Genomic DNA, 23,159 nt, shown 5'->3' with positions numbered 1-23,159 from the left:
TGACTTGAATAATGCATGGGTACATTTATTTGAACTGACATTTCTAGACCATCGCAGTATGATAGCGGCCGACGATCTGGCAGTCCAGCCAAGGCAGAGCCGTCGCATGTAAATGAGCGCTGACGATCTCGCTTGAAATCTCTTTGGCCGCGCGTCTGATCAAGGACTAGACAGTCTTGGAAGAGTTAGGACCCGTTATACTACTGTCTTTCGCTCATATTAGATAGATTATCAGTTGAATACTTCCAGTCTGAAGAGGGGACCCTAAAGAACTAAATCGTTCAACGGCTCAACCTGAGAAGAAGGACATGGACCCTAGTCGGTCTCGGGGCCCGTTGAGATCGGACCCTGGACGATAATGATGCATAGTATGGGTTTCAGAGTCGGGGTGCTCTGCAGTCTGGCTGTCGCGTTTTCAGCCGAGGGGCTTATACACCTCATCGGCCGAGAGGATGGCGAGATTGCTGAACCAAGACATAATTCCACATGAAGTTATTTTAGGCGATAACAGACTCTGTAGATGGAGAGCTCGCTGGCTGCGCTGCCTTAGTCAAGCTGACGCTGCCGATCGACCAATCGCTGTCTGGGGCGGACCCCCAAGCCTGTCTCACTTGACGGCCGCTGCCTCCATCTTTTTTCTCCTTTTCCCCTCGACCACGCCCAACGCCGCCCTTGTTGTTCTTTCGTCTTTTGTCTTTTTATTCCTCACACTCTTTTAGTATTCTTGCGATTGAGGTTATGAAATGAGATTGTCTTACCGCATCGGGGCGGCCGCCCTCCTTGTCACGCTCATCTTCCTCCTGGGCCGTCTCCTCAACGTCGGTCCCCAGGTCCCACGCCCGCGGACGCCCTGGGTCTTCAATGTCGGCGGCAGACCAGATCCTGCCGAACTTGCTTCATGGAAGTCGCGATGGTCGACAGCAGAGTCTGGTGTTAGCCCGCAGACCTACGATTCGACACCAATCATCGTCCCCAATGACCGGATCATCGTGATGGCTAAATTGGCCGCGGAGGACACGAATTGGGTCAGCGCCGATCTCGCCGAGTACGTCTTTGACAAGCCAAGGAGGCGGGTAATGTGCTGATTCAAATAGTTGGCGGAACTACATCTACGTCGTCGACGACCCGAACGCGCCGCGCCACACTCCCATGAACAAAGGCCGCGAGGCCCTCGCCTACCTCCAGTACATCGTTGAGCACTACGATGACCTCCCCTCCACGATGGTCTTTATCCATAGCCACCGCGACGGGTGGCCCGGCGCCTGGCACACGGACACAATGGACTACAGCAACGTGGAATCGGTGCGCTCGCTGCAAATCGACTTTGTGCAGCGCAACGGCTACGCCAACCTCCGGTGCCAGGAAACCCCCGGCTGCCCCGACGAAATCAGACCGACCCGCGATCCTCCACGCGAGGGGAAGAACGTCGAGAAGTACTACGCGGACGCTTGGAAGGCGCTGTTTAAAAACACCAACGTCCCCGAGGTCATTGGAGCCCCGTGCTGCTCGCAGTTCGCGGTCTCCCGCGACCAAGTCCTCAAGCGGCCGCTGAGCGATTACCAGCGGTACTACAACTGGGTGCTTGAGAATGACCTTCCGGACGATATGACTTCGGGAGTGATGGAGTACACATGGCATATTATTTTTGGACAGGAGCCTGTTTAGTACGTTTTCCTCCTGATTTTCGGAATCCATCGCTAACCGCGTAAAACTCAGCTGCCCCGACGTTTTCCAGTGTTACCAGGACGTCTACGGCAACCCCTACTTCTGGTGATTCTTGTACATACTTTGACCATCGCTATTTTTCCTGACGACGACATACGTGATTCTCTTCTTCTGCCGGCCAAGGCGTCTGTTTTTGTATATTAATCGGACTTGCATTAGGGTGCTTATTCATATTATAGACTTCCAGAGCAAACTTGTTTCGTTCTCATATCGTTCAACCTTTGAACGCGTCGGGTCAGGTCCGCCGACTGCATTCTTGTCCCATCTTTACGGCAGTTATGTGTGTGCCCTTGCATGGAGATAGATGTGACCCGACCTCCGCGGCGTAAGGCGTAACCCGTCTAGCGCGGAGTAAGACATCTCCGGGGCCCAGCCATCCATGGAAAACGCAGCCGGCGTGACAGATACCGAGCTCTGTGCATATGGCGCATGGCGATACCCCGACCTTGGTACATGCTGACGGGAGGCGACCGACGGAGTCGGATTTTGTCATTGCCCGCTAGGTAGGCAGGCGCGACGGGGGCCATGAGAACTCCCAGCACCTTTTACCTTCATTCTCTACGAAATTCATACTCTTTATCGACGTTCTTCGTGTTAGGACGTCGAATTACAATATTCGTCGGTTGTAGCTATACCTAATGCCTACCATACCTCCATTCCCTCGGCACAATCCCGGTACCTCTGCCGGCCCGCCTGCCCAGAAGCTCAAATGCAAATCTCCATTCTCGGCTCTCGGCGATTGGACCATGTCATGAAGCTAAGACTTGATAACTCGAACAACTCTAGCCATCTGCAGTTGCGAAGAGTTTGGGCAAGTTTGAGTATTACCTGCTCTGCGTTGGCAGTCTTCGATGCAAAGCCGTAGAGCTGGTTTGGTGTCCCTCTGAATCGCCACCGCGTCTTGGAACCGAGACGCAAAGGTTGCTATGTAACTCAACTATTCATTTTGTAAGAAGGCAGGATAAGTCCCACCCTCGACGGCAAAGAGCGGATCCAGGAAGCGCGACATCAGAAACCACGTTTTGTCGTCATATCAGCCGCGTCCGCGGTTAGAAACAAAAGGACAACAGCCGGGGCGATTAGGTAGCGGGGAACGATCTTGTCAGAACAACTGCGGCCCATGGACGGCTAGCATGCAGCATGGGTACACCCTGTGGCCTGCATCGATCAATACCCACAGGCTGCCGCCCCACAGCGCTAACAGCCACTAGTTATTATATCCATACAATTACATAGAGATTCTGAATAATAGGCCATAGGCTAAGTAAATTATAAGTAACAAATAGTACTATAAAAAAGGGAGGTATAATTACAACTCTTTGCTCCTAAAAAGTTAATATAAGTGTTAGAAATAAGCAGAGAGAGTTAAATAACAAACTTACTGTTTAGGTATTACATGGCGCTAGCAGCTTACTAAGTGGACCTCAACGTGTGGGTATCGATCGATGCAGGCCAGAGGGTGTACTGAATAAAGCCTGGCCCCTCTTGCGATGGTCTCTGGAAGCCTTACCCCTCCCATTGTGCAATGAACAACCCCAGGAACCAGAAGAACAAACCCAGAGGGTTTTGCATGTTGTACCTTTTATGCTAGTCCTCTAGGACATGAATCGTACTTGTGGAAAAGGATATTACTACATTGTTCCTTCGCTTTAGACTCTAGATTGTGTTTGGGTAGGTAGTGATATGGTAGTAGTAGTACTCGGTGTAGTACTCGGTACTGTTGATGTAGCGGTCTTGTCTTGACATGCACTCTATGTACAGAAAAACGGCGACAGAGCTTCTAATTCCAAGAGAAATACAATAAGAGGTATTCTCTATTTGTAGTAAATAACCCGACATAAAAAAGAGAAACCAAAAAAGAGGAAAGAGCACCCATCCAGCGCCAGTGCTTGGGTATCATGAAATAAGAATATTCTCTATGCACCATCTAGTATGCCCCGAGTTCTGTCCCAGTTGGTTATATTGATAGGCACGGGGATGATTAAATACTATGGGTGGATGGAGGTTTATTGAAGGGTGAAGGCACTGAAGGAGGCAAAGTTGATGGGGGTGATGAGGAAGTTAATGAACTTGAAAAGTCACTGCAAGCAACATAGAAAGTGAATGAAAGCAATGATCAGGTAGGCCAGTGAACGGCATGCCTCTACACATGGAAGCTGGGAAGTTTGAAGGGTTATGTTTCTGAACGCTAGCCTGAGACAAACAAAACAAGTCAAGTAAATACAGTAAATCACAGAAACCACAGATGGACCAGTCTGCCAGCATTCTAGATGGTTGTCCCGACTATTTGTTGGTGAACGTGGGGAAAGGAAGACACATTTGCTGGAGAGAACTGGGAGTGTCCGTCGTTTTGGGGACCGGGTCGGGGACCGCCGTTTTGGCCCTCGGGGTGAAATACAAGGACGGGTCGGCATCAGGCAAGCGGGCAAAAGTCATCTTGCCGGAGAGAGCGGGATCATCGAGGTTGATCACATTGTTGAGAGACTCGCCGGTGGGAATGGTATAGGTATACCAGCAATCGTTTACCTTTTTGACGGGTGAGTTGTCTCCAAGCGGTGAAAATCTCTTGAACCACTGGTCGATGGTTTCCTTGTCGGCCGCGACGAGCAGCAGTCGGTCTCTCCCCCAATGCCTCGAGTGACCTCTCTGGTGGGCAACTCAGCTACCAAGGACCCATGAATATTGTGGTCAGGTTATCACTCACCTCAACTTTAATAAGGTAGGCGTAGGCGGGCGAGTGCATTGCGGCGAACGTTGTCTGGGACAAAGATGAACAGACGAGAAGGAAAGACAGGACTGGAGATGAAGGCAGGAGAAGAAATGCAAGAAGGCCCAGGGCTTTTATCTTCGTGGGCCAACCCTACCCAGGAAACCCACGGTTCAACTCTTACTTCCATGTGAACATTGCATGCACGATGGTGGCGCAGCCTGGACGTTCTGATGTTGCGCCGAGTCTTTCATGCATCAAAGACCGGGGCTGCTTGGCCGGTTTTGAATCTTCAGGTCTTCGGGACCACGAAGTGTGTGGGTCAGAAGGTGATGTTTTGACACCGGCAGGACTGGAAATGCCAGCTTCTTCGTGGTTCGCGATGTTTGCTACTGCCTGGTCCCGTTTGAAATCCAACAGCGCACAACGCGCCCCTCCCTGCTACCCTCTGCACAGAGACAGAGGAAGTAGCGGTCAAGATTTCTCTTAATATGGCCGTCATTCCCGGCTCAGAATTCTCTAATCTTGTCTTCCTGCTGTGCTGTGGCGCATCCTCCTTTGTCGCTCGGTCCTCCCCTCAGAGAGTCCGGTAACGAAAAGCGCCATTTCCTCGTCTTTGAAGAATTCAAACTGGCTAGCGGTTCCTCTGCCCCTGCGAATTTGCCGTTTGTCACTGGGCAAGGTATTCCGGCGAGGATAGACTGTGGTCTGATGACTCCAAGAGAAAGTTGTGGCTCCCAGTTGGCGAAAACGCCTCAGTCATTTGGATCTGGTGCTCGCGCTTGGTCATGGCGCTCATGAGTTTGCCAGTAAACCAGCGACTAGATGCAAACTTCGACCTAGCCATCTCTCAATTGTCTCCGCCATTCGACGGACCCAATGAAGCCACGCTGGCCAGGGCAGTCTTTAACAGCATATGCGTCATCAGCGGCCTGGTTGATCCCACAACGCCGCCGGACCAGCAGACAATAATAGCCCCAGGGAACAGCCAGTTTGCGGTGGAATACGCCGACGGAGCCTCGTTCTACGTAACGGCTGATCCAACTATGTCAATCCGCTGGCCATTCGATATTATGAGGGAAGACCTGTTCCTCGATATCCAAGAGGGGACAGACGAACAGTATAGAGAATTGGACGAGAACCCTCGGATCCTGGACTTCGGGGTCCTGAACCAATGCGGAGGGCTGGGTCTGGAACTAGTGGACTCTCTCATTGAGCATCTGACTCTGAAAACTCGTGGGGGAAGCCGCGTTCTCTGTATTTTTCGATATCCATCGCTGTGTTTGGCACATCTCCGGAGAGATGTGCAAGTCAAATTCGGTCCCTAGTATGTCCCGGACCACCCTCTCGCTACATTGACTTGGTTACTGACCTATCAGTGTTGCTCGCGTGCTCCCGAAGACGCCGCTCGACGTCATTTCCATACGCCCTAACCCTGTAAGCAACGCAGTGCCGGACAACGGAGTATTCGAGGAGATACTCCTTTCATACAGTCTGCTGTTTTCCCAGTCAGGGGAAGCAAGGGTTCTCCTAAAGCAGGCACTGGGCAAGGAGCCTTATGGTAGCATAGAATGCTGCAATGTTTGTTCGACGGATCGGGTATTCGTTCGCGAGAACCGTCTGGGTGGGATCCGTTCGGCTGAGCTGGGGATGGACGACACTTTTTCTTTAGCATGCATACTATTGGGTACCGCTATTGCTTTTAGCACGTGCTTGCTGCATGCCGTTGGCCCAGATCAGAACCTGCAAGTTAATCAATCATCTGCATTTCTTTGTCTCCTGGCCTCGTAGACGGTACGAGTCAGCAGTCCCAAGGATTGGAATGGCGGCTTTGGTAAGTGTAACATCACGACCTCTACTCGACAGACATCGAGCCTTGACGCGTCATGCGAAGGAGAAGGAAGCATACCTAGGTAAGCACCCGGACTATCTCAGACTTTCTGGGTGTTAATCATGCCCATCAAATTGAGTATGCAGACTACAGTTCCGATCCGCCCATCAGTGTCTACCTCTGGCATCGACGTATGTCCTGCATACAGCCTATTCCTGTGTTTAATGCCTGACCCAGAACACCGCTACGCTACATGGCCACAGCAGCAGATCTGGCTGCGTTGTCCGATTGTTACGCCAGAGTCGACGTCGACCCTCTGGGACCATTTCTTTTGTCCTTTTTACATTCACATGTAGCTCAGAGCCCATGGTTCTCTGCGTTACGATCTCTTTATTAAGGCTGCTTATCTCACACCTGATGGCCAAGATTTGCCGTTGACCCTGTCAATAGAAATAGAGACATGATTTTACTATCACCGATCTCTGGACACCTATAGAATGGAGTGGCGTTTCGCTTCAATAGAGACTCCGACAATCAAGGATGGGAACCAGCCTACGAGCTCTACCTATTCAGACCCAACGGAACTCGACTGTATTGGTTCATATGTCTGATTGTTCTTCCTTTGTTTTGGAGAGCGAATCGCTGCTAGGATCGGGCAAGCCTTACCGAGGACGACCCAAACCAAATAATCAGCAACGTTGATCCCACCGTTGATTCAGCATTTTCTTTGTCGTTCTTGAGAGGATTCATACTCCAGATGGCCATGGAATCTTGACGCGACATGCGAAGGAGAAACATAAGTACCCGGACTATGTATCCATTCCTTTACCTCAACTTCTTGAACTCCCGACCATCTGAACCCTCCGAACCCTCCGAACTCCTCTGACTTTCGTCTCTCCGACTTCCCCGCGACTTGATCATGGACTTTGAGGTGACCCCTGAGAAATACAAGTCTGAGACACCTGTCAGCGTCTACCTCTTCGGCTTCGAAGTATGTCCCGCATCACCCTATACTTGATCGTAATTTCCAACTCTTGCTCCTTTGGTAGGAGGAAGCTGGAGACGAGTTCCCAAAATTCACCCGCAACGACCGCCACCTAGTCACTGCACCAAGTCTGGAAGCCCTGAATGACTGGATCAAGGCAGTCAACGAACTCGCCAAAAGTGGATGCGCCAGTGCATTCCAGGGGGTTCCCCTGCTGGAGGCAAGAAGTGCTCGCTGGCTGACATTCAACGTGGCAAGGAAGGATGCAATCTTTGGAGCCGGAGATCTAGCGGTGAAATACAGAGGAATGGTTGCCATTACACGTCTTGCTGCGGAAGCTCAACTGACTGCCGACCAATCTACGGACCTCCGAGTGCTCACCTAACTCTGTGTTTTCTACTATGTATGCGTTTCATGTTATCTGTTCTGTGTATCCTCAAACTCATTGCTCTTGAGCCACGAATAAATGTGTTGCTATCGCGGTGACGGCAAAGATAGTTAGCAAGGGTGTCTGCTTGCACCGTACATATGCAATTACCAATTCCACTTCTACTCATCTGCTCCCGCTTTCAAAGGCCTTGGAAGTCGGGCCAAAATGGTCGTTAGTGAGCCATATTCTTCCTACGTACGCGCAGACTTTCTAGCTAGTTGGCCTAGAGCTAACCCCATAGGGCCCCGCCCTGCTTACCAGGATAGTTAACTTTGTGGGGATGTTCAAGAATGAAGCTATTCAAAGCGAACGCCGGCTCAGAGCACACTAGGCCTAAAAAGGAAAGGCCGCTTGGAGGATCTCGTACCGATATTCCGCCCTCCCTCCAGCAGCGCCTCCCTCCACCTCCCACCTTATTTCCATCTCAGTCCCTGTGGGCGTCTTCGATGCGTCTCGTCTGTCGCGAATTTCCCTCACCGACTCTCCAAACAGTTCGTAACCTCGCTGGCGCAAGCTCATACCGCTCAGTGCTGTCAGCAGCCCCTTTCCTGCCCAGCTCCCTGCGATATACGAGGCCTTGTCTCTCCAGGTCTGGCAAACACGATGCGTGATAGGCCACCTACCGAACGGGACCTGCATGCTCCCGAAACCACATTGGCGTTTCTTCTTGCTGAGAGAAGCACTGCGGCAGACCTCAACCCCAGCGCTTGAACGAACGGGCAGATTGAAGCAAGTTGCTCTGGACCAAATCGATGCTCTTCAAGAAGCACTTAGGCGAGAAGGTCTGCCTGAAATTCCGGCGCAGGATATGGCTTCGTAAGGGTCTGATTTGCATCGTTGAAGAGCCTCCAGTCCGCTGACGGCAGCTGACCAGGCCAGTTTCAGATTCTGGTTTTCGTTGGGGGAAGGATCGGTCTCAGGGCGAGGGAACGGGAGCTGTGCTCCTGGCCAGATCGAGAGCGACCAGCTCGAATGAAGGGATACGATGCGATGCGATGCAATCGCGGCGACCTTGCTCGACCGATACTACGGCTTTCAATTACTCAAGGCATCAGAAGCCAGGAAGAGCTTCAAATCAAGAAGCGCATATAATGGTGCGAGCCAGATTCAGAGTCCACGAGAAGGCAGGCCGCACGATCCGGCAACGATGCAATCCATCCTTCCGGTCTTAGACATCCTGGAATCTGGCCCAGCTTCACCTCGTCTTGTCAGCAAGACACGTTGGCTCGTAAACGGTGAAATACCCCAAGCTTCCCGTTCCCCTCAAGGACGCATCTTCGTGGATTTCGCTTGTTGCGCTCTTACAACTATCATTCATAGTTATCAGGCACACGCTGTCGGGACTCAGATCCTTTCTCACCAGAGCAATCAAGAACGAAAGCACTCTCGCTTTCCAAGAGCCACGACGCATCTCATCAAGCCACAGTCTCCAAACGCTACAGAAGCAATGTCGAGCAGCAGTATTCCTGTGAGTTAGCCCTGAAATGTAAAAAGCATGACTAAGTTCCTGGTCGCGTTTGATACCAGAAATCTCCCACTCGTCGTGACTTTATTCAACGCTTCTTTGGTTCGAGCAATACAGACCCTTACTATCCCGGACTCGATGCTTTTTGCCAACACTTGGAGGAGCAAATCACAAAACTTTTCTTGGATCCAGACTTGCGTGAGATCCAGGAACTGGTTGTTCGACCTTTGAAACCCGACTGCTGGACTTGGTGTTGCGCTGTCGTTGACTGCTGGCAACATTGTGAACAGATGGCCAATCCGAAAATTGGAGAACTGCGCGAAAAACTGGCCCCAGGAGCCACAGGAAATCAGATAGCTTCTGTCCACCATGCAGTTTTGAGCACGCTTATTTTGCTAACCGCGTCCATGACGCCCATGGAACGCAACAAGGACCCCGTTGAGCCTGGACCAGAAGGTCACGCTCGTTACTTGTTGAAGGCCAAGTACGCCGGTCGCCCCTACTCTGTAGAAGCCTCGGACATAGTATCTGTGACGAGTGTGCTGGCACATTTCAGAGAGCTTGATTATAGTACGCGGCCCAGCACGGGAGCCGAGATTTCGCAACCTAAAGCCTCCCAAGATGACATTTTACGTCTAGAAGATGTGAACGCTTCCTCTCTGGCAATGTTTGCGCAGTTGAGAATCCATTGGGTCGATGACCTGCCCTCTCACTTGCATTTCGATAAACGGCACCAAACATTGTCCGTGTTTAAATACCCAACTCTCTGCGCAAGATATATTCTCAAAGGCTGCGAAAACGGGATCTCAAAGTATGTTACTCAACTGCTTGTCTTTTACTCAAATCTCCAGGTTTTAATCTTGCTGTCTTGATGGATCCAGATTAGCGCTTCTTGCCATGGACGGTCGTCTTCTTGACCTCTATCAAGTAAACGGTCTTCTTGACCTCTATCGAGAGGTTATGCTTTCTTATAAGCTACTATTTTCCACGCCGGCTTCACAGCGACTATTGAAAAAGGAATTAGCAAAGTTAAAACACGTCGACCACTTTCTTGAACGCATGACCAAGCCCCACAACAACGGCGAGGGCTGGGACTTGGAATCGCTTTCTGTCTGCGGCAGGTCACGTTTGTTTTCTCGACGGGCAGAGGCGAATCCGCTGTTCATACCTGGACTCTTTCCGCAATCCGTCAAAGCCGATGATGGCCAGCTCTTAGATTTGAAAGCCTTTTCAGTCCGCGGCGACCTTCCAAGATATGGTTCGAGGTTCCTCACCATTCGAGATTACACCAAGCAACAGGAGCCGAACACGCTCAAGGGCGTCTTTTGGGACCAACGGTCCTTCCCAAGATGGCTAACCTTTTGGTCTGTAGTGCTCATTGGGATAATTACTATTGGCTTTGGTTTGGCTGAGTTGATTGTCGCTATAAAGGCGGATTAAAAAGGCTTCTTGTGAACCCCAAGTCCCTCTTCACTGAATCATCTCTCGAATCTCATCATGTTCTCTGATTCTCCCATGCATACATGATATCGCGCACTTCCCATTTCTTTTTTTTTTCTTCTGACTTCATCTTCACCTCTTTGGAAGTGTCCAACCTTCATCCTGTCTTTCCATCCCGTCTTTTCGTTGTCGTCTGTTCGTTGTCGTCTGTTCGTTGTCGTCTGTTCGTTGTCGTCTGTTCGTTGTCGTCTGTTCGTTGTCGTCTGTTCGTTGTCGTNTTCGTTGTCGTCTGTTCGTTGTCGTCTGTTCGTTGTCGTCTGTTCGTTGTCGTCTGTTCGTTGTCGTCTGTTCGTTGTCGTCTGTTCGTTGTCGTCTTTTCGCTGTCGTCTCGTCAGCCTGCTCAAATCCTATCCGCTCTTTTCATTTTCTCATTTTTGATTCATTCCCCCTTTGCCGTATCAGGTCTTCGGCTGAGAAATACTTTCTTTAAGTGCGCTTTAATCTTCAACTCCGACTGTGGAGCCCTGGCTAGTCAAGTGCGGAATTGTGGACCGATCGTTGGTCTTTGCTGCTTGATTCCTTTTGTTGTGGTAGAGGCTTTACCGTCATAGCCAGTCATTTGCGGAGAATAGCGCCTAATCATAATAATATTGCATACTCCGCTGGCGATCTGTTACATTGGCGGCGTTGAGAAACCGTGAAGTCTTTAAAGTTACTCCCCACCGTCGCCCTCGACACATCCTTATGCTTTCATATCACCGTGCACATTGTATCTATTTCGTGTATGTTTTCCCTACTCTAGTAATTTCTTCTTGTCCCCTAGAGTAATGCTTGTCTTATCAGCACTCTAATATTTACTCTACAGCGCCACTTGGCCATACGTCCGGCCTGCCGTAATACTAACCTCTCAATTAGCAGTATCAAGTCGTTGGGTGCGAAATAGCGGGCTCTGTGAAGCCGCCATTGCCGCAACAAAGTGGATTGCTTCACCTCAACGTCCTTCAAAGCGAACGAATTTGCTATGATCGATGGATGAAACCGACGAAATTGCCACTCGACTCTTGCTTTAGTCGAGTCAAGGACGGAGAGAGAAGCGGTGATTGATACCTGCATCCAAGCCTCCCTTTGACGGCTTGACCGTTACCTTGAGTCGTCCCTGGTTGGTGACAGTTTTTGATTATATGCCTTTCCCTTATTGCCATCCTTATTACTGTTTTGCTCACTGTTTGTCTTGCTAAATGAGTCTTTGCGCCTGGGACTGGAGTTCTTATTGGGGTACATGTCTTTTTTTTTCTGGAATTTCTGTCTGTATTCAAAGTTGTTGGAGGTTTGATTAGGGTACAATGCGTCTTTCCTTGCCTTCTTTCGTTCTCATGGTTGTTTTGTTCCAAGGTTGTTTTTCTCGCCGGAAGGTTGGTTTTGCCCTGTATTCAGCTGAGTACGTCTTTGAACCTGGGCAAGAAATTTGATGAGCAGGGGTACATGTTGTTGTTTTTCTCAAATAGCGAGTATAGAGCTCCTGCTTCATGGAAAGGCAAATCTTGCACCGTGGGCTTCAGTGGCTAGATTGTACAGAGCCACATGTTGCTCGTTAATTACTTCAATATCACCCAGTTCACACGCGTGCTCTATTGCTTAATAAATTCAGGAAATAGGACTTTTCACCTAGTAATAACCGCAAGATGGTCATGTTCCTTGCGCTGGAAACGCTGTAGACTGTGTCTCAATGCTCGGTAAGGGCGAATTATTCCGGAACGCATTGTCCCGTGCGCTTCATGGCCACGGACCTGACCAAATGGATGATTAAAAACCGACCGCAGGGCGGGAGCGTCTGAATACTGTATTACGGAATGAAGTTGGATAGGAAAAGCCATAAATAAGCCAGCTTAGCCGTGGAGTTTGAGTCTACTAAACGTCACGACATGACAGGGGCTGAGTAGAGGAAACGAGTGATGGTTCAGTAAGGCGAGGGAGAAAAGACGAGTTTTCTTGGTGAAACCTGTTGGAACTTCTTACTTTTCTCGTTAGGACTCGACTTCCGGCAATTTTGCCAGTGCGCTACCTATGTATACATATGATACGGCAGTCACCACGTACCTATTGACTGTGGCGAGTCTGGACAAGTGCCGCCTTAAGTACCTACCCAGTGATGAATTATGATCGAGAAGTTCTCCGGGGTTTGGTTACATTTCCTAATTCAAAGAAGATAGACATGGAGCAAGGGCATCTCGAAGCTAGCCCTAACCAAGGCTCCCCTTGTCTTCATCAATAATTACACATCCTCATAACTCAGTAGAATTACTTCTATACAAGGTGACTTAGCCCGATCGGCCAAGGCTTCGTGGGTTGAGCAACTGCTAACTATAACTATGTATAGGATATATATCCAGATACATGATAATTACCACAGAAGATGAAGCTATAGACGCGATATATAACAAGAGATACAATAACAAAACATCGCAAAGTCGCCTCGCCCTAGGCCGGGGAGTTTGTTCGCGCATATATATTCCACCTCAGCGTGGTATCCCAGCGCAGTATGGAAAGACTCGCAGTAAAATATTCTTTGAAGACGCTCCATCACGAGCTAGCCCACTGCCAACCATTCCCTTTTATATGGTCCAACCAGTATGCAAGATGCGGAAATTGATAATGGTCGCTGAGATCGATCACGTCCTGATGAAGAGGTACGAGTTGATTGGGATGGCCGGTGGGTTTCTTCCCATCAAAGCGGAAGAACTTGACCTTCTTGCCAATAGCCACGGCTCCGAAGATTTTGCACGAGGCGTTGAGGTTTTCCAAGAGATCGTCGAGGAATTGGCCCTCGATTGTGTTGTCCCATTGGGTCGGGGTGTCCATCGACGGCCGCTTGCATTCGATCATCAGTATATGGCGCTCGGCCCAGTCGGCCGCGACTCTGAAATCGGCATTGGGGTGTGTGGCCAGGACCTGGATGACGGTGACGTCCGGCATGTTGTTGTTGGCCAGGATTGACGCTTTGTACGAATGCCTGTAGGACTGATCGTACGGGAAATAAAGACCGATGATACACTGCCACAGGTCCTGCACTGAATTTTCGATGCTGTTGGGTTTGATTGCATCCAGCGCCATGTGATAGCTTTGTTGGGTCCAGAGCTTTGTTGCGGAGGGACTGAGGTTGGATATCTTGGTAGACAGGATGACGAAGAAAGTGGGTGAAGGTAGATAGATGATAACCTGAAAGAATGGGAAGATCTGATGAGCTGATTGATGGATCAAGTCGTATCATCGGCTGCATCTTGCTCGTTTATATGGCGCTGTCGCGGGTAGCTGCTATTGCGACTTCCTTGAGGAGGATTGCGGGACCAGAAGATAACTGTAAACCAGTGCCAATCGATTGACGCCGTGGTGTCCTGCAGGATTCATCCCGCGCACGGTTGCGACGCCTCTCATGAAGAGTGTAGGTGTATGAGAGCCAGCCAACAGCCGTGCCGCCGTACAATGTGATACTTCTCTCGAGCCGCCGAGCCTGAGACGATTTGCCAGACGCCGTACCGAACTGGCGGGATCACGTCGCGAATGATTGAAGACCAAGCGGGTCTGTCTGATCTTGGCTTCTGAAGCTATTGCCTATAAACTCCGCCATCCGTGAGGTTGAAACGATCTTGAGTTGTACCTATCTGGAGATCGAGGCTCCAGGTGGGGCGACAAAGACTCCTTCTAACAGAGGCCAATTGCCCTCGGGAAGATGGGCCGCTCTATAATCCCCGTCTGTTCTTCGGAAATAGTAGATGCTGTGCATTTTTATCCAACACCTAAGCGCCAACAGCAATTCGTATTATTGTGGATGGATGGATGGACCTGTCATCTTCCTAAGCGACTTGGTTGCTTCCTCCCGACAGAAATCACGTGACAGACCTAGGTACCGTACCGTACGGTAACAAACATGGCGAAGCTCTTGCCTCCTCTCCTTTGCCTTCTTCGATCTTTCCAGCGACCGCGAGGCTGCACCCTTTCTCTGGACTTTCTTGGAAATGCATGGATGGCAATTTCCAACGTCTACTGTCCCTTCTGTGGAGTTATCCTACTCCAGGATCCCTATCCCGAAGCGGACCCACGCCGCACTCGTCCCTGGTACGCAGAGATCCGCGGGCTGGTCATGATGGAGAGCATCTCTCTCACGGGGCTAGGTCTTATCAGCGGACGAAACATCCTGGTTGCCCCGGTTGATAGTGAACTCTCGTACACAGATACCGAGGCGCTGGAGCAATGGGGACTGTCAACTACCTCTCGAGGATCCTGGGCTTTCGGGTTCCACAACTCTTGCTGGCGACTATTGCGCACCAGGCTCGGTTCTCAGCATAGTGAACCTGCCGTTGCTGCGTCTGTGTTCTCTCAGCTTTTCTGCACCCCTTGTCGGAATTCCTCTGCATTCGATCTCGGTCATGACTACGACGGAGCCAGTCACACCCATAAGATAGCTGGGCGCCCAAAACCAGTCGACTTGGACTCACATCTCTACGCTGATCCCTATGTTTTCCTCTCTCTCGATGACTTGGAAGCCGCCGCGCCTTTGGATATCGCCGCATGGAATCGTCAGCGAGATGGATGCACCCCGCAACTCTTTGGCTCGTTCTCACTAGAAATCAAGCACGAGATATTATCATATATGTCTACCAAAGAGCTTGCCACGCTAAGGCTTGTGTCTCGAGAACTGGCTAACCTGGCGGCTGTTGGTAGCCTTCCGCAGTCGTTCTGGCGAAGCAGGTTCCTTGTTGGCCAGGAGGCCGACTTTCTTTTCCCGAATCTCCGCGATAAGCGAGACTGGTGCCGCCTGTTTTGGGGGACTAGGGCTTGCGTACGAAACCAGGGGAGCCTATCTTTGATTAATAGAAGGAGAGTTCGGAAACTTATAGAGCCCTTCGCTGCCATTGTGGAGCTGGACTCGCGTTCACCAACCACTCTATCCGGCTCAACTCTCCGTTTGGCGCAGGGTCAAACGGATTGCTTTCAACTATCCGAGTCTTCGAGCATCGACGGCCCACCTAAACTGCTACAGGAAATTGACTCATTCTCAGGCCAACTCGCCTCTGTGGATGCGGCCGAGCCACTTGTCGATGGATGTCGTACGATCCATCGCAGAGCGCAACTTCCTCAACATTCCTTTGGTAAAGAACACCGATACATAGCAATTACAACCCGCACAATTGGCGCAAGGACTTTTGTGTCCGGAATTGGTTTCTTTCCCTCATATCGACTGGGGAAGGGTTCTCGCATACTTGGATTCCACGATCCTGCCACCGCAGAGTGGATCGCAGTACCATGCGGCTCTTCCCTGTCAGCGCTTGGGGTAGCGTTTTGCTCGCAGGGCCTTACGGGAGTGAAGTTCACATTTACAACCTCGGAGTCGTCTAACTGGGTTGGCGTCATTAATGGACCGGGAGTTGCGCAAGGCAGTCTCGCTGTCCGAGGCGGAGAAGCACAATTTTACTTAACAGCTGGATTGGATGTGAGTTGACATGCCTCTCGTATGATGACAACTTTGTGCTGACCAGACCGTACTCAGCTGCTGAAAATGGTCTCGCTTGGGGTCGGCCAACTTCTTGAGGGCCCTTCCGACGTCTTCCCTGGTACCATCACTTCGCCAGCACAAAGGCATTTGTGGATGCCCTGTCCGCCCCTCTACGAAAAACTAAAGATTAGCACTCTTCAACCACGCCAGGGAAGTCTACCATTCGAACCTCTTCACAACATCGACTTTGGCGGCCCTGGTGGCACGCTTCTACCTTCTCTAACAAGGCTTGTGTTTCACATGGAATCGCAGCCAAATCCGCTTGTTGGAATAGAGATAATCTACAATGAAGGCCACTCTGTTCTTTACGGTCGGAAAATTGGCTGCGCATTGTCCTTTCTGATCGACAGTGTGAACGGCGAACGTATCGATCAGGTTGGTACACTGGGGTGGTCCGAGAACAGTTTCTCGTGGCCGGGCGAAGAAAGCCGGACTCTCTCTCTTGGTCTTTGCGGCTTACAGGTCTGCTTTGTATGATGATCATACATGATTGAAGCTGACCATCGCTTAGATCACAACGGATATCGGCCGCACGTTCACCGTCGCTCCAATCTCATCGACATTAAAGATCAGTGTCGATTCAATACAAACTGCCGAGCCTAAGCACGTTATCACTGGTCTTGTTGCCCTCCAAAAGGTAGGTGCCTTGCGTTATACGCAGGTGGACAAAGTAAATAATACTATTTAGGAGCCAAGGGACCCTTTCACCAAACTAGGTGTCCAAAATCAACCATCCTCGGAACCTCTCGACCAAATTGTACAGAGACCAACCGAATCATCCCATGTTGCCTTGGAAAGGCATCTCGATTCCGACAAGGAGTTCTCGAGGTATATAAGCTGTCCAAGATCGTCTGCTAACTACCAGACCTGGGCCACATTGAAGAACGTACGGAGGATCGAGGTCTCAATCGGAATAGAAGGCTCATCCAGATCCCCGAATTGCATTTCCGGTTTGAAGTTTGTTTACGACAAAGGTGCACCCGCGATAGTCGGACAATGGATGGATGCGCACGAGCAGGGTGTTTTCGAGCTTTCTCCCTATGAGACAGTCTCCTCACTCACCGTTTGGGTAAACCTCATGGCCCAATCGGCGGAATATCCTACTCTACGACTAGGCCGCGTCAAGGCAGTCCGCATCACGACAACTGGCGGTCACAAAGTGTTATTTCATCCGGCTGCAGCTGGCCCGATTTCGATAAGAGATATGCAACACCAGTACGGAGGCGGCTTTGGTGAAGAAATTGTCAGTATCCCTTTCTTCCTTCATACAGGTGGCCTTCTGACATTTCAGCAGACTGATATCCAATGGATCCTAAACTCCTCATATGACCGAGTCCGCGCAATTGTGTCCCAGTCCGACATAGCCGTTGGGCCTGTCGTACTGGTACGGGCTTTGTATCCTCCCTACGATGAAGTGCAGAAACTGTATTTTCAAAGGCCCTGCAACGATGGTTCCAAGGACCAAGTCGTCTGTGCTGAGGCGCGCTTTAACCAAGGAGCACTGCTTGGACTCACGTTCACCTACAAATCCGGTGCGAAAGCACAGATCGGCGATTCTGATATTGTCCCCGGGGGCAGTCGTCAGATGCTTGATTTTCCGGAGCATGGCCGGGTTGTTGGCATGGACGTTGGTGTAAGGGAAGGGGATATCCACTACCTACAGGTAATTCACCTTGCATTGCAAAATTTCATGTGTGTCTTGATCAGCTCTTTGAGCCTACAAACAAGCGACAAAACATATGCTCTGCCTGCATAACCTTTGATTTGTTATTCCATGATGTGACTGACAGCACAACTCTTTACCTTAGTTTGAGATCGAGGCAAATCCCCACGAGCACACAAGAACAGCATCAGAAGTCAATATAGCCGTTCGATACCAAACTCTGAGCGTTAGAATAACACCATCAGCCGAGCAGGACGGCCCCGATCTTCAGAATCAGCACTTTGATTGGCGAGGGACATGGTGCAAAGACGAGGCCCAGGCGAGAAGATGCACAGCACGACCAGGGAAGCACTTTGTCTATGCGCCGCCGAGTCCGCGCTCGAAGATGCTGGGGCTGTATGTTGGGTGCCAGGATCTTTCCTCCGTCGGTGCAGTGTATCAGCTTGAAGACGGGGTCGGGGTGTGACGTGCTTTTCTTGGCTAGATACGTAGGACTACGGATATTCTACTGTATTCTAGCATCGCATGACGATATCTGATTGGCGGACTCTAGTACTGTAAACGATTACATTCAAGACAAGCCTCCATGCTTCCATGATCCATCAATGTCATAACGGGGCGACTCAATCTAAAATCGAGGGAAGTGGAGCCAGCCTTACAGGAAAGCGATGTGACGACGTCATCCATACCCATTACCCACCCACCTAGATCTGTACAGGTCAGTGGTATGGACTGATGGTATACTGTACTGGTAGACCAGACATTGCGACCGTAGAGGAATAGGTATCGAACCGGACCAGTCGTGCATGGACCATTAGTCCTTAGTTTCATAGATGGAAGCCAGGTACCATTACTTCGTCGGTAGAAGAAGACATGGAAGAACCTACTTGGGTAATGGTAGGTTAGGAATGCTAAGTATACTGCAGCAGAACATTGGAGGTCGGAAATATTGATATCGACAATTATCGTTCAATTCATATCATATACAACCAACAGACACACAAGACAAGCATTGTAAATGTACAAGTATGGTAGGATCCTATGTACCGCAGGTAGGGCAGGTAAACAAATCCAAGCCAACGGATGACCTCCACTCCAATCCCATCCCATCGCATCATGACGGGTATAGGTGAAAGGGCCCAAGCCCTTCCACGGGATGTTTTCAAGACATTACGGTATAGTTGGAGGGGTGTATTGCTACCGCTTACAGAGCAGCAACAACACCCATCACGCCCATGATGCCCGCAACACCCATAAACGGCGTCGCATACGCCGCACCGTCATCCGAGTCCGTGGGCTCGCTCTCATCGCCGCTCTGCGTGGCACTCGCGTCCGCGGATGTCGTGGTCGTCACCTCCGCCGTGGTGGTCGTCTCCTGCCCGTCATCGCCCGTGGTGGTCGTCTGAACAGTGGTCGTGTCGACCGCCGAGGAAATCGAATCCGATGCGTCCGTGACGGCCGCGTCGACGGACGAGGAAATCGTGTTCAGCGCGCTCGAGACATCGTCCGTTGCCGTTGAGAAGAGGCTCTCGCCCTGGGACGAGATGGACGACCATGCGGAGTCGATGTCCGACGAGGCGCCCGTTGCCCAGGTCGAGGCGTCCGAGGCGACGGATTCAGCCCAAGAGGAGACGTCCGTGGGCAGGTCTGTGAGCGAGTCCACGGCGGAGGTGACGCCCGTTTCGATCGCGGTGCCGATGTTCTCGGCGCCCGAGGTGATGTCGTCGACGACGTCGCCGATGGTGTCGCCTAGGGAGTTGTCGTCGTCGTTGTTGTTGTTGTCTTGGGCGCGGGCGAGGGCGGCGAGGAGGAGGGTGGAGAGGAGGAGCTTCATTTTGGACTTGGCTTGATGGAGGTCGAGGAGAAGTGATTGGATAGGTTGATATGATAGTGGTGATAGATATGATGTGTTAGGTAGTGTGCAGTGATGATAGACTGATACGATAAGAAGAGAGGAGAGCGTGTTTATATGCTCAGGGGGACTGCGCCACTCCCCGAATAGAAGGCACTGCCTTGCCACTGTGCCCTGATCCATTTCGCCATTCCCTGGCCAGATTGGGGAGGAAAAGCGGGTCCAGCGTCAGCCCAGCGCCGATCGGCCAATTTGCTGCTCTCCATTCTGAAATTGCTCCATCCTGGCTTCAATGACGTTGCCTTGACACGCTTCACAGTTCACACTGCACACGCTGCCCCGGGTTTCAACACTCTACGGAGTACTCTGTGATTCCTCTACGAGATCAGGCGATGGCAGTACACTCTGTGTTCCTGCTCCTGTTATGATTGCTAGCAATAAACATTGTGATTGTGGCCAGTGGCGCACCGCTGCACGAACCATGGACCTCGTGCAACACATGTTTGGCCTCCCACTGGCCGTCAAAGGAATAAGAATCTCGCTGCCTAGCGGTGCAGCGCATTATTGCAGCAATCCAAGCCAGGATGATCCTTCATTACACCAGCCAAGCCAGCCCAGCTGCCGAGATCTGGCCTGAATCCTGCTTGAGACGATCTGACACCCGGAATGACGCGTCCGCTGCGGTTGGACAGCCCTACGCCCCAGACTGAGACCAGTCCAGTGGTTTCGTGCGCTATGCTCATTGCTCAATATTTCCGTACTTGTATCAAGAACAATACGAGTTACATCTGCTTCTCCCCGCCCTTCCTTCGCGCCAGAGCCTTGATGATGCGCATTCCGTCCTCCACAGCAACCCCCGACCAGAACCTTCGCTCGCCGTCCAGCGTATCCTCGTGAAGCACATCGTCTCGCTGCGGGGAAGGTGGATCGGTCGCACTAGTGTACACGCTGACTCGGTCGCGAAAGCGCACTCGGAGCTTCCCCCGTGGCGGGCTGCCCCCAGCGGACGCCTGCAGGTATTCCTTGCGCATCGCATACCGCTTGGCTGACTCTCGTCGCAGCGTTGTGCTGAGGATCGTGCGCAGGCCTGTGCTCACTGCAAACCGCATGCCCAGATACGCCCACTCGGCCGCCAGGACGGTCAGCAGCAGCGACGAGACGCGGACCTCGGCCATCCCGCCGCGGTAGAGGTAGACTATTGTTGCCGTCGACAACGTACCCAGCCAGCTGAGCACCTCTAAGCCTTGCAGGGAAGGTCCAATCGAGTCGGCTCGGATTGGCGGAGGGCGCTGGCACTCGAGGCTGAGCTTGAAAAAGTCCCCACGCAGCTCCAGCCAGTTGTTCAGCAGGAAGCCCAAGGCCACCAGCGGCCACGACGCACCAAAGAGCATCAGATAGCCAAACTGCACGCACATCTCTAGCGTGTCTTCGTGTACATTATACTCGTCAGCCTCGGCCTCGTTGCGGACTCTGGCCAGGAAAGCGCTCTCGTCGGGGTCATCGATCAAAACCTGGTTGGTGGCCGATGACACGCGCCGTCTGCACTTCACGGCCTCTTTCTTTTCCTGGTAGTCCCGCCATCTCTGCCAGATCACTCGCTTCACATACGGAAGTACCACCTCTGTCCCAAAATCCAGCACCTGGCCTGTCATGGAAAGGTAGATGACTTCCTGTTGCAGCCGGGTCGGGTCGACGTGAAAGTCTTGCTTGTCTCCACCACGCCGGGTGATATCCAGGTAGGGCACGATGGCCGCGCCGAACGGGACGTAGACGAATGCTGTCAGGATGGTGGGGAGGAACGCGGTGATGAAATGCATGACAAACTGCTTCGCCGTCTGCGCAAGGTCGTACTGGTCTTGAGTTCGGTAGTTTTCGTACTTGGTCAGCCTCGTCGCGATGGACGTCAACAGCCCCGTGATAGAGGGCAAGCACAGCGAAAAGAGAATCGTCGGGAGGAACTCGAGATATCCTTTCAGCGATCCGGCATAGACTTCGGAAATGAACACCTCCATCGCAAAGGTGACCACAATCAACCCTCCCAAAGCCAGGCTAGCAACCGACGCGAAGGGAATGAGCAGCAACTGCCGCAGAAACTGTTTCCATGGCGAAAAGACCTGCACCGTCTCGCCCGTGATCGGATCGCGCACCTCCTTGTCCCAGACATACTTGTTGCGCGTCACCTTCAACGCCCCAACCCCCTTCACCTGCCAATGCAGCGCAAGATCCGTCTCCCGAATCTTCCAATACTCCACAAACACCAGCGCCCATAGACAGTTCCCCAGCGCAAAGGTCACCGAGTACGGCCCCATATACCACCACGTCACCGCGCCCCAAACCGCTGGCACCACCAGAAACGACGAGTAACTCTGTGTAAACGCAAAATAGAACGCGACCTTCTCGCCGAATAGCGCCCGGATCGCATCAAGGTCCTCCGCCGTCAACAGGACCGTCCTGCTCCATTTCCGCAGCAGCTCCGCATTCGCCGCCTGGTCGTGCAGCGGAAACGCCGACGCAATGCGCTTCCATTTCCCGTGGCCCGGGGTGATGTGCGCGCCGCCCAGCGCCTTCTTCCAGGTGACGGCGTGGTATACAGAACGCAGGGCCTCGGCGGGTGTTTCGGCGTCGGCGATCGTGTCGTCGTCGCCGGCGGGCAGCTCGTGGATGATCCCGTACAGCCAGTCTTTGACGCGCGACTGGTGGACGAGCCGGCCGAGGTGCATGCGTGGGACTTTGATGAAGATGAGCAGCGAGGAGCCGTGCCCGTGTCGGACTTGGGTTTCGAGATGCGCTTCGTGGAGGTGGGCGAGGAGGGACGAGAGTTCTTCGGTCGCTTTGCTGGGGTCTGGTGATATTAGCGGACTTACACTTAACTACCAAGCGTACGCAATTGGGGTCGAGGGAATTAGTGGTAAGTACCGATATCGTCAAACTGGTAGTGGACGACCCAGTCGACGCCGAAGTTGTCCAGCTCGGCCTGGGCCTGCCCGGGCCTGTAGTTAGGCGAGAGGCTCATGCTCACACTGAGAAAGAAATGGAGAGTAAAGACAGCAGCAGCCTAGATAGACTGTAAAGGAGCGACTGGGTCCATTCAGTCTTGCAAATGCTAGGGAGAGCTGGTTGGATTGTAAGGTCGGGCAGGGAAAGAGCGAAGGGACCGCGCTTAAGAAGGCGGGGGTTCACGGCTCTGGGTATTTATAGACAACCGCCGTCTCTCTCTTCTCCATACTCCGACTCCGGATGGATCTGATTGCCCTGCTTGTCGTGTCTAGCGCGCAGAAACGGAGTCAAGCTCGTCAGCCCTACAGGGCTCGGCCAATGCGGTTGATCGCCCTGGCGCCCGCGGGTTCTCGCTTGTGCCAGATGCAGACGGATTGGCAGTTACGGAGCAATGTGGGCTAGTGCTACAGATGGTTTTGTGGTTGCCTGCGGAGGGGCCGGACGGTTGCTCAGTCTGTGACTGCGGGCGCTGGTGCATTGGTGCTTGTGCATACGCTCAACCTTGAGGATACC

The 23,159-nt window shown here is 51.9% G+C and overlaps 8 protein-coding genes across 8 annotated transcripts; 4 read left to right on the top strand and 4 right to left on the bottom strand.

Moving 5' to 3' along the window:
• Positions 1-743: 743 nt before the first annotated feature.
• DSM5745_09170 (DUF3431 domain-containing protein) lies at positions 744-1,774 on the top strand (the record flags this gene model as incomplete). Its single annotated transcript, XM_026751186.1, has 3 exons — positions 744-1,045; positions 1,095-1,664; positions 1,717-1,774. The coding sequence occupies 3 exons, from the start codon at positions 744-746 to the stop codon at positions 1,772-1,774; spliced, it is 930 nt and encodes a 309-aa protein (XP_026600272.1).
• A 2,234-nt stretch (positions 1,775-4,008) lies between these two features.
• Positions 4,009-4,468, bottom strand: DSM5745_09169 (uncharacterized protein; the record flags this gene model as incomplete). Its single annotated transcript, XM_026751185.1, has 2 exons — positions 4,009-4,371; positions 4,430-4,468. 2 exons carry the CDS (start codon positions 4,466-4,468, stop codon positions 4,009-4,011), a joined length of 402 nt encoding a protein of 133 aa, XP_026600271.1.
• Positions 4,469-7,182: 2,714 nt separating this feature from the next.
• Positions 7,183-7,633, top strand: DSM5745_09168 (uncharacterized protein; the record flags this gene model as incomplete). The annotated part of the gene is made up of 2 exons (XM_026751184.1): positions 7,183-7,254; positions 7,313-7,633. The coding sequence occupies 2 exons, from the start codon at positions 7,183-7,185 to the stop codon at positions 7,631-7,633; spliced, it is 393 nt and encodes a 130-aa protein (XP_026600270.1).
• A 1,917-nt stretch (positions 7,634-9,550) lies between these two features.
• DSM5745_09167 (uncharacterized protein) lies at positions 9,551-10,555 on the top strand (the record flags this gene model as incomplete). Its single annotated transcript, XM_026751183.1, has 3 exons — positions 9,551-9,954; positions 10,025-10,480; positions 10,516-10,555. The coding sequence occupies 3 exons, from the start codon at positions 9,551-9,553 to the stop codon at positions 10,553-10,555; spliced, it is 900 nt and encodes a 299-aa protein (XP_026600269.1).
• A 2,608-nt stretch (positions 10,556-13,163) lies between these two features.
• Positions 13,164-13,694, bottom strand: DSM5745_09166 (uncharacterized protein; the record flags this gene model as incomplete). Its single annotated transcript, XM_026751182.1, has 1 exon — positions 13,164-13,694. One exon carries the CDS (start codon positions 13,692-13,694, stop codon positions 13,164-13,166), a length of 531 nt encoding a protein of 176 aa, XP_026600268.1.
• Positions 13,695-14,508: 814 nt separating this feature from the next.
• Positions 14,509-18,263, top strand: DSM5745_09165 (F-box protein; the record flags this gene model as incomplete). The annotated part of the gene is made up of 5 exons (XM_026751181.1): positions 14,509-16,071; positions 16,129-16,596; positions 16,646-16,771; positions 16,823-17,797; positions 17,943-18,263. The coding sequence occupies 5 exons, from the start codon at positions 14,509-14,511 to the stop codon at positions 18,261-18,263; spliced, it is 3,453 nt and encodes a 1,150-aa protein (XP_026600267.1).
• A 738-nt stretch (positions 18,264-19,001) lies between these two features.
• DSM5745_09164 (putative GPI anchored protein) lies at positions 19,002-19,631 on the bottom strand (the record flags this gene model as incomplete). The annotated part of the gene is made up of 1 exon (XM_026751180.1): positions 19,002-19,631. One exon carries the CDS (start codon positions 19,629-19,631, stop codon positions 19,002-19,004), a length of 630 nt encoding a protein of 209 aa, XP_026600266.1.
• An 800-nt stretch (positions 19,632-20,431) lies between these two features.
• Positions 20,432-22,662, bottom strand: DSM5745_09163 (anoctamin family protein; the record flags this gene model as incomplete). Its single annotated transcript, XM_026751179.1, has 2 exons — positions 20,432-22,491; positions 22,566-22,662. 2 exons carry the CDS (start codon positions 22,660-22,662, stop codon positions 20,432-20,434), a joined length of 2,157 nt encoding a protein of 718 aa, XP_026600265.1.
• Positions 22,663-23,159: the final 497 nt, after the last annotated feature.

Source organism: Aspergillus mulundensis, assembly GCF_003369625.1.
Source record: "Aspergillus mulundensis strain DSM 5745 chromosome Unknown scaffold_11, whole genome shotgun sequence".
Taxonomy (NCBI): domain Eukaryota; kingdom Fungi; phylum Ascomycota; class Eurotiomycetes; order Eurotiales; family Aspergillaceae; genus Aspergillus; species Aspergillus mulundensis.
This window is presented reverse-complemented; position numbering and strand designations above follow the sequence as displayed.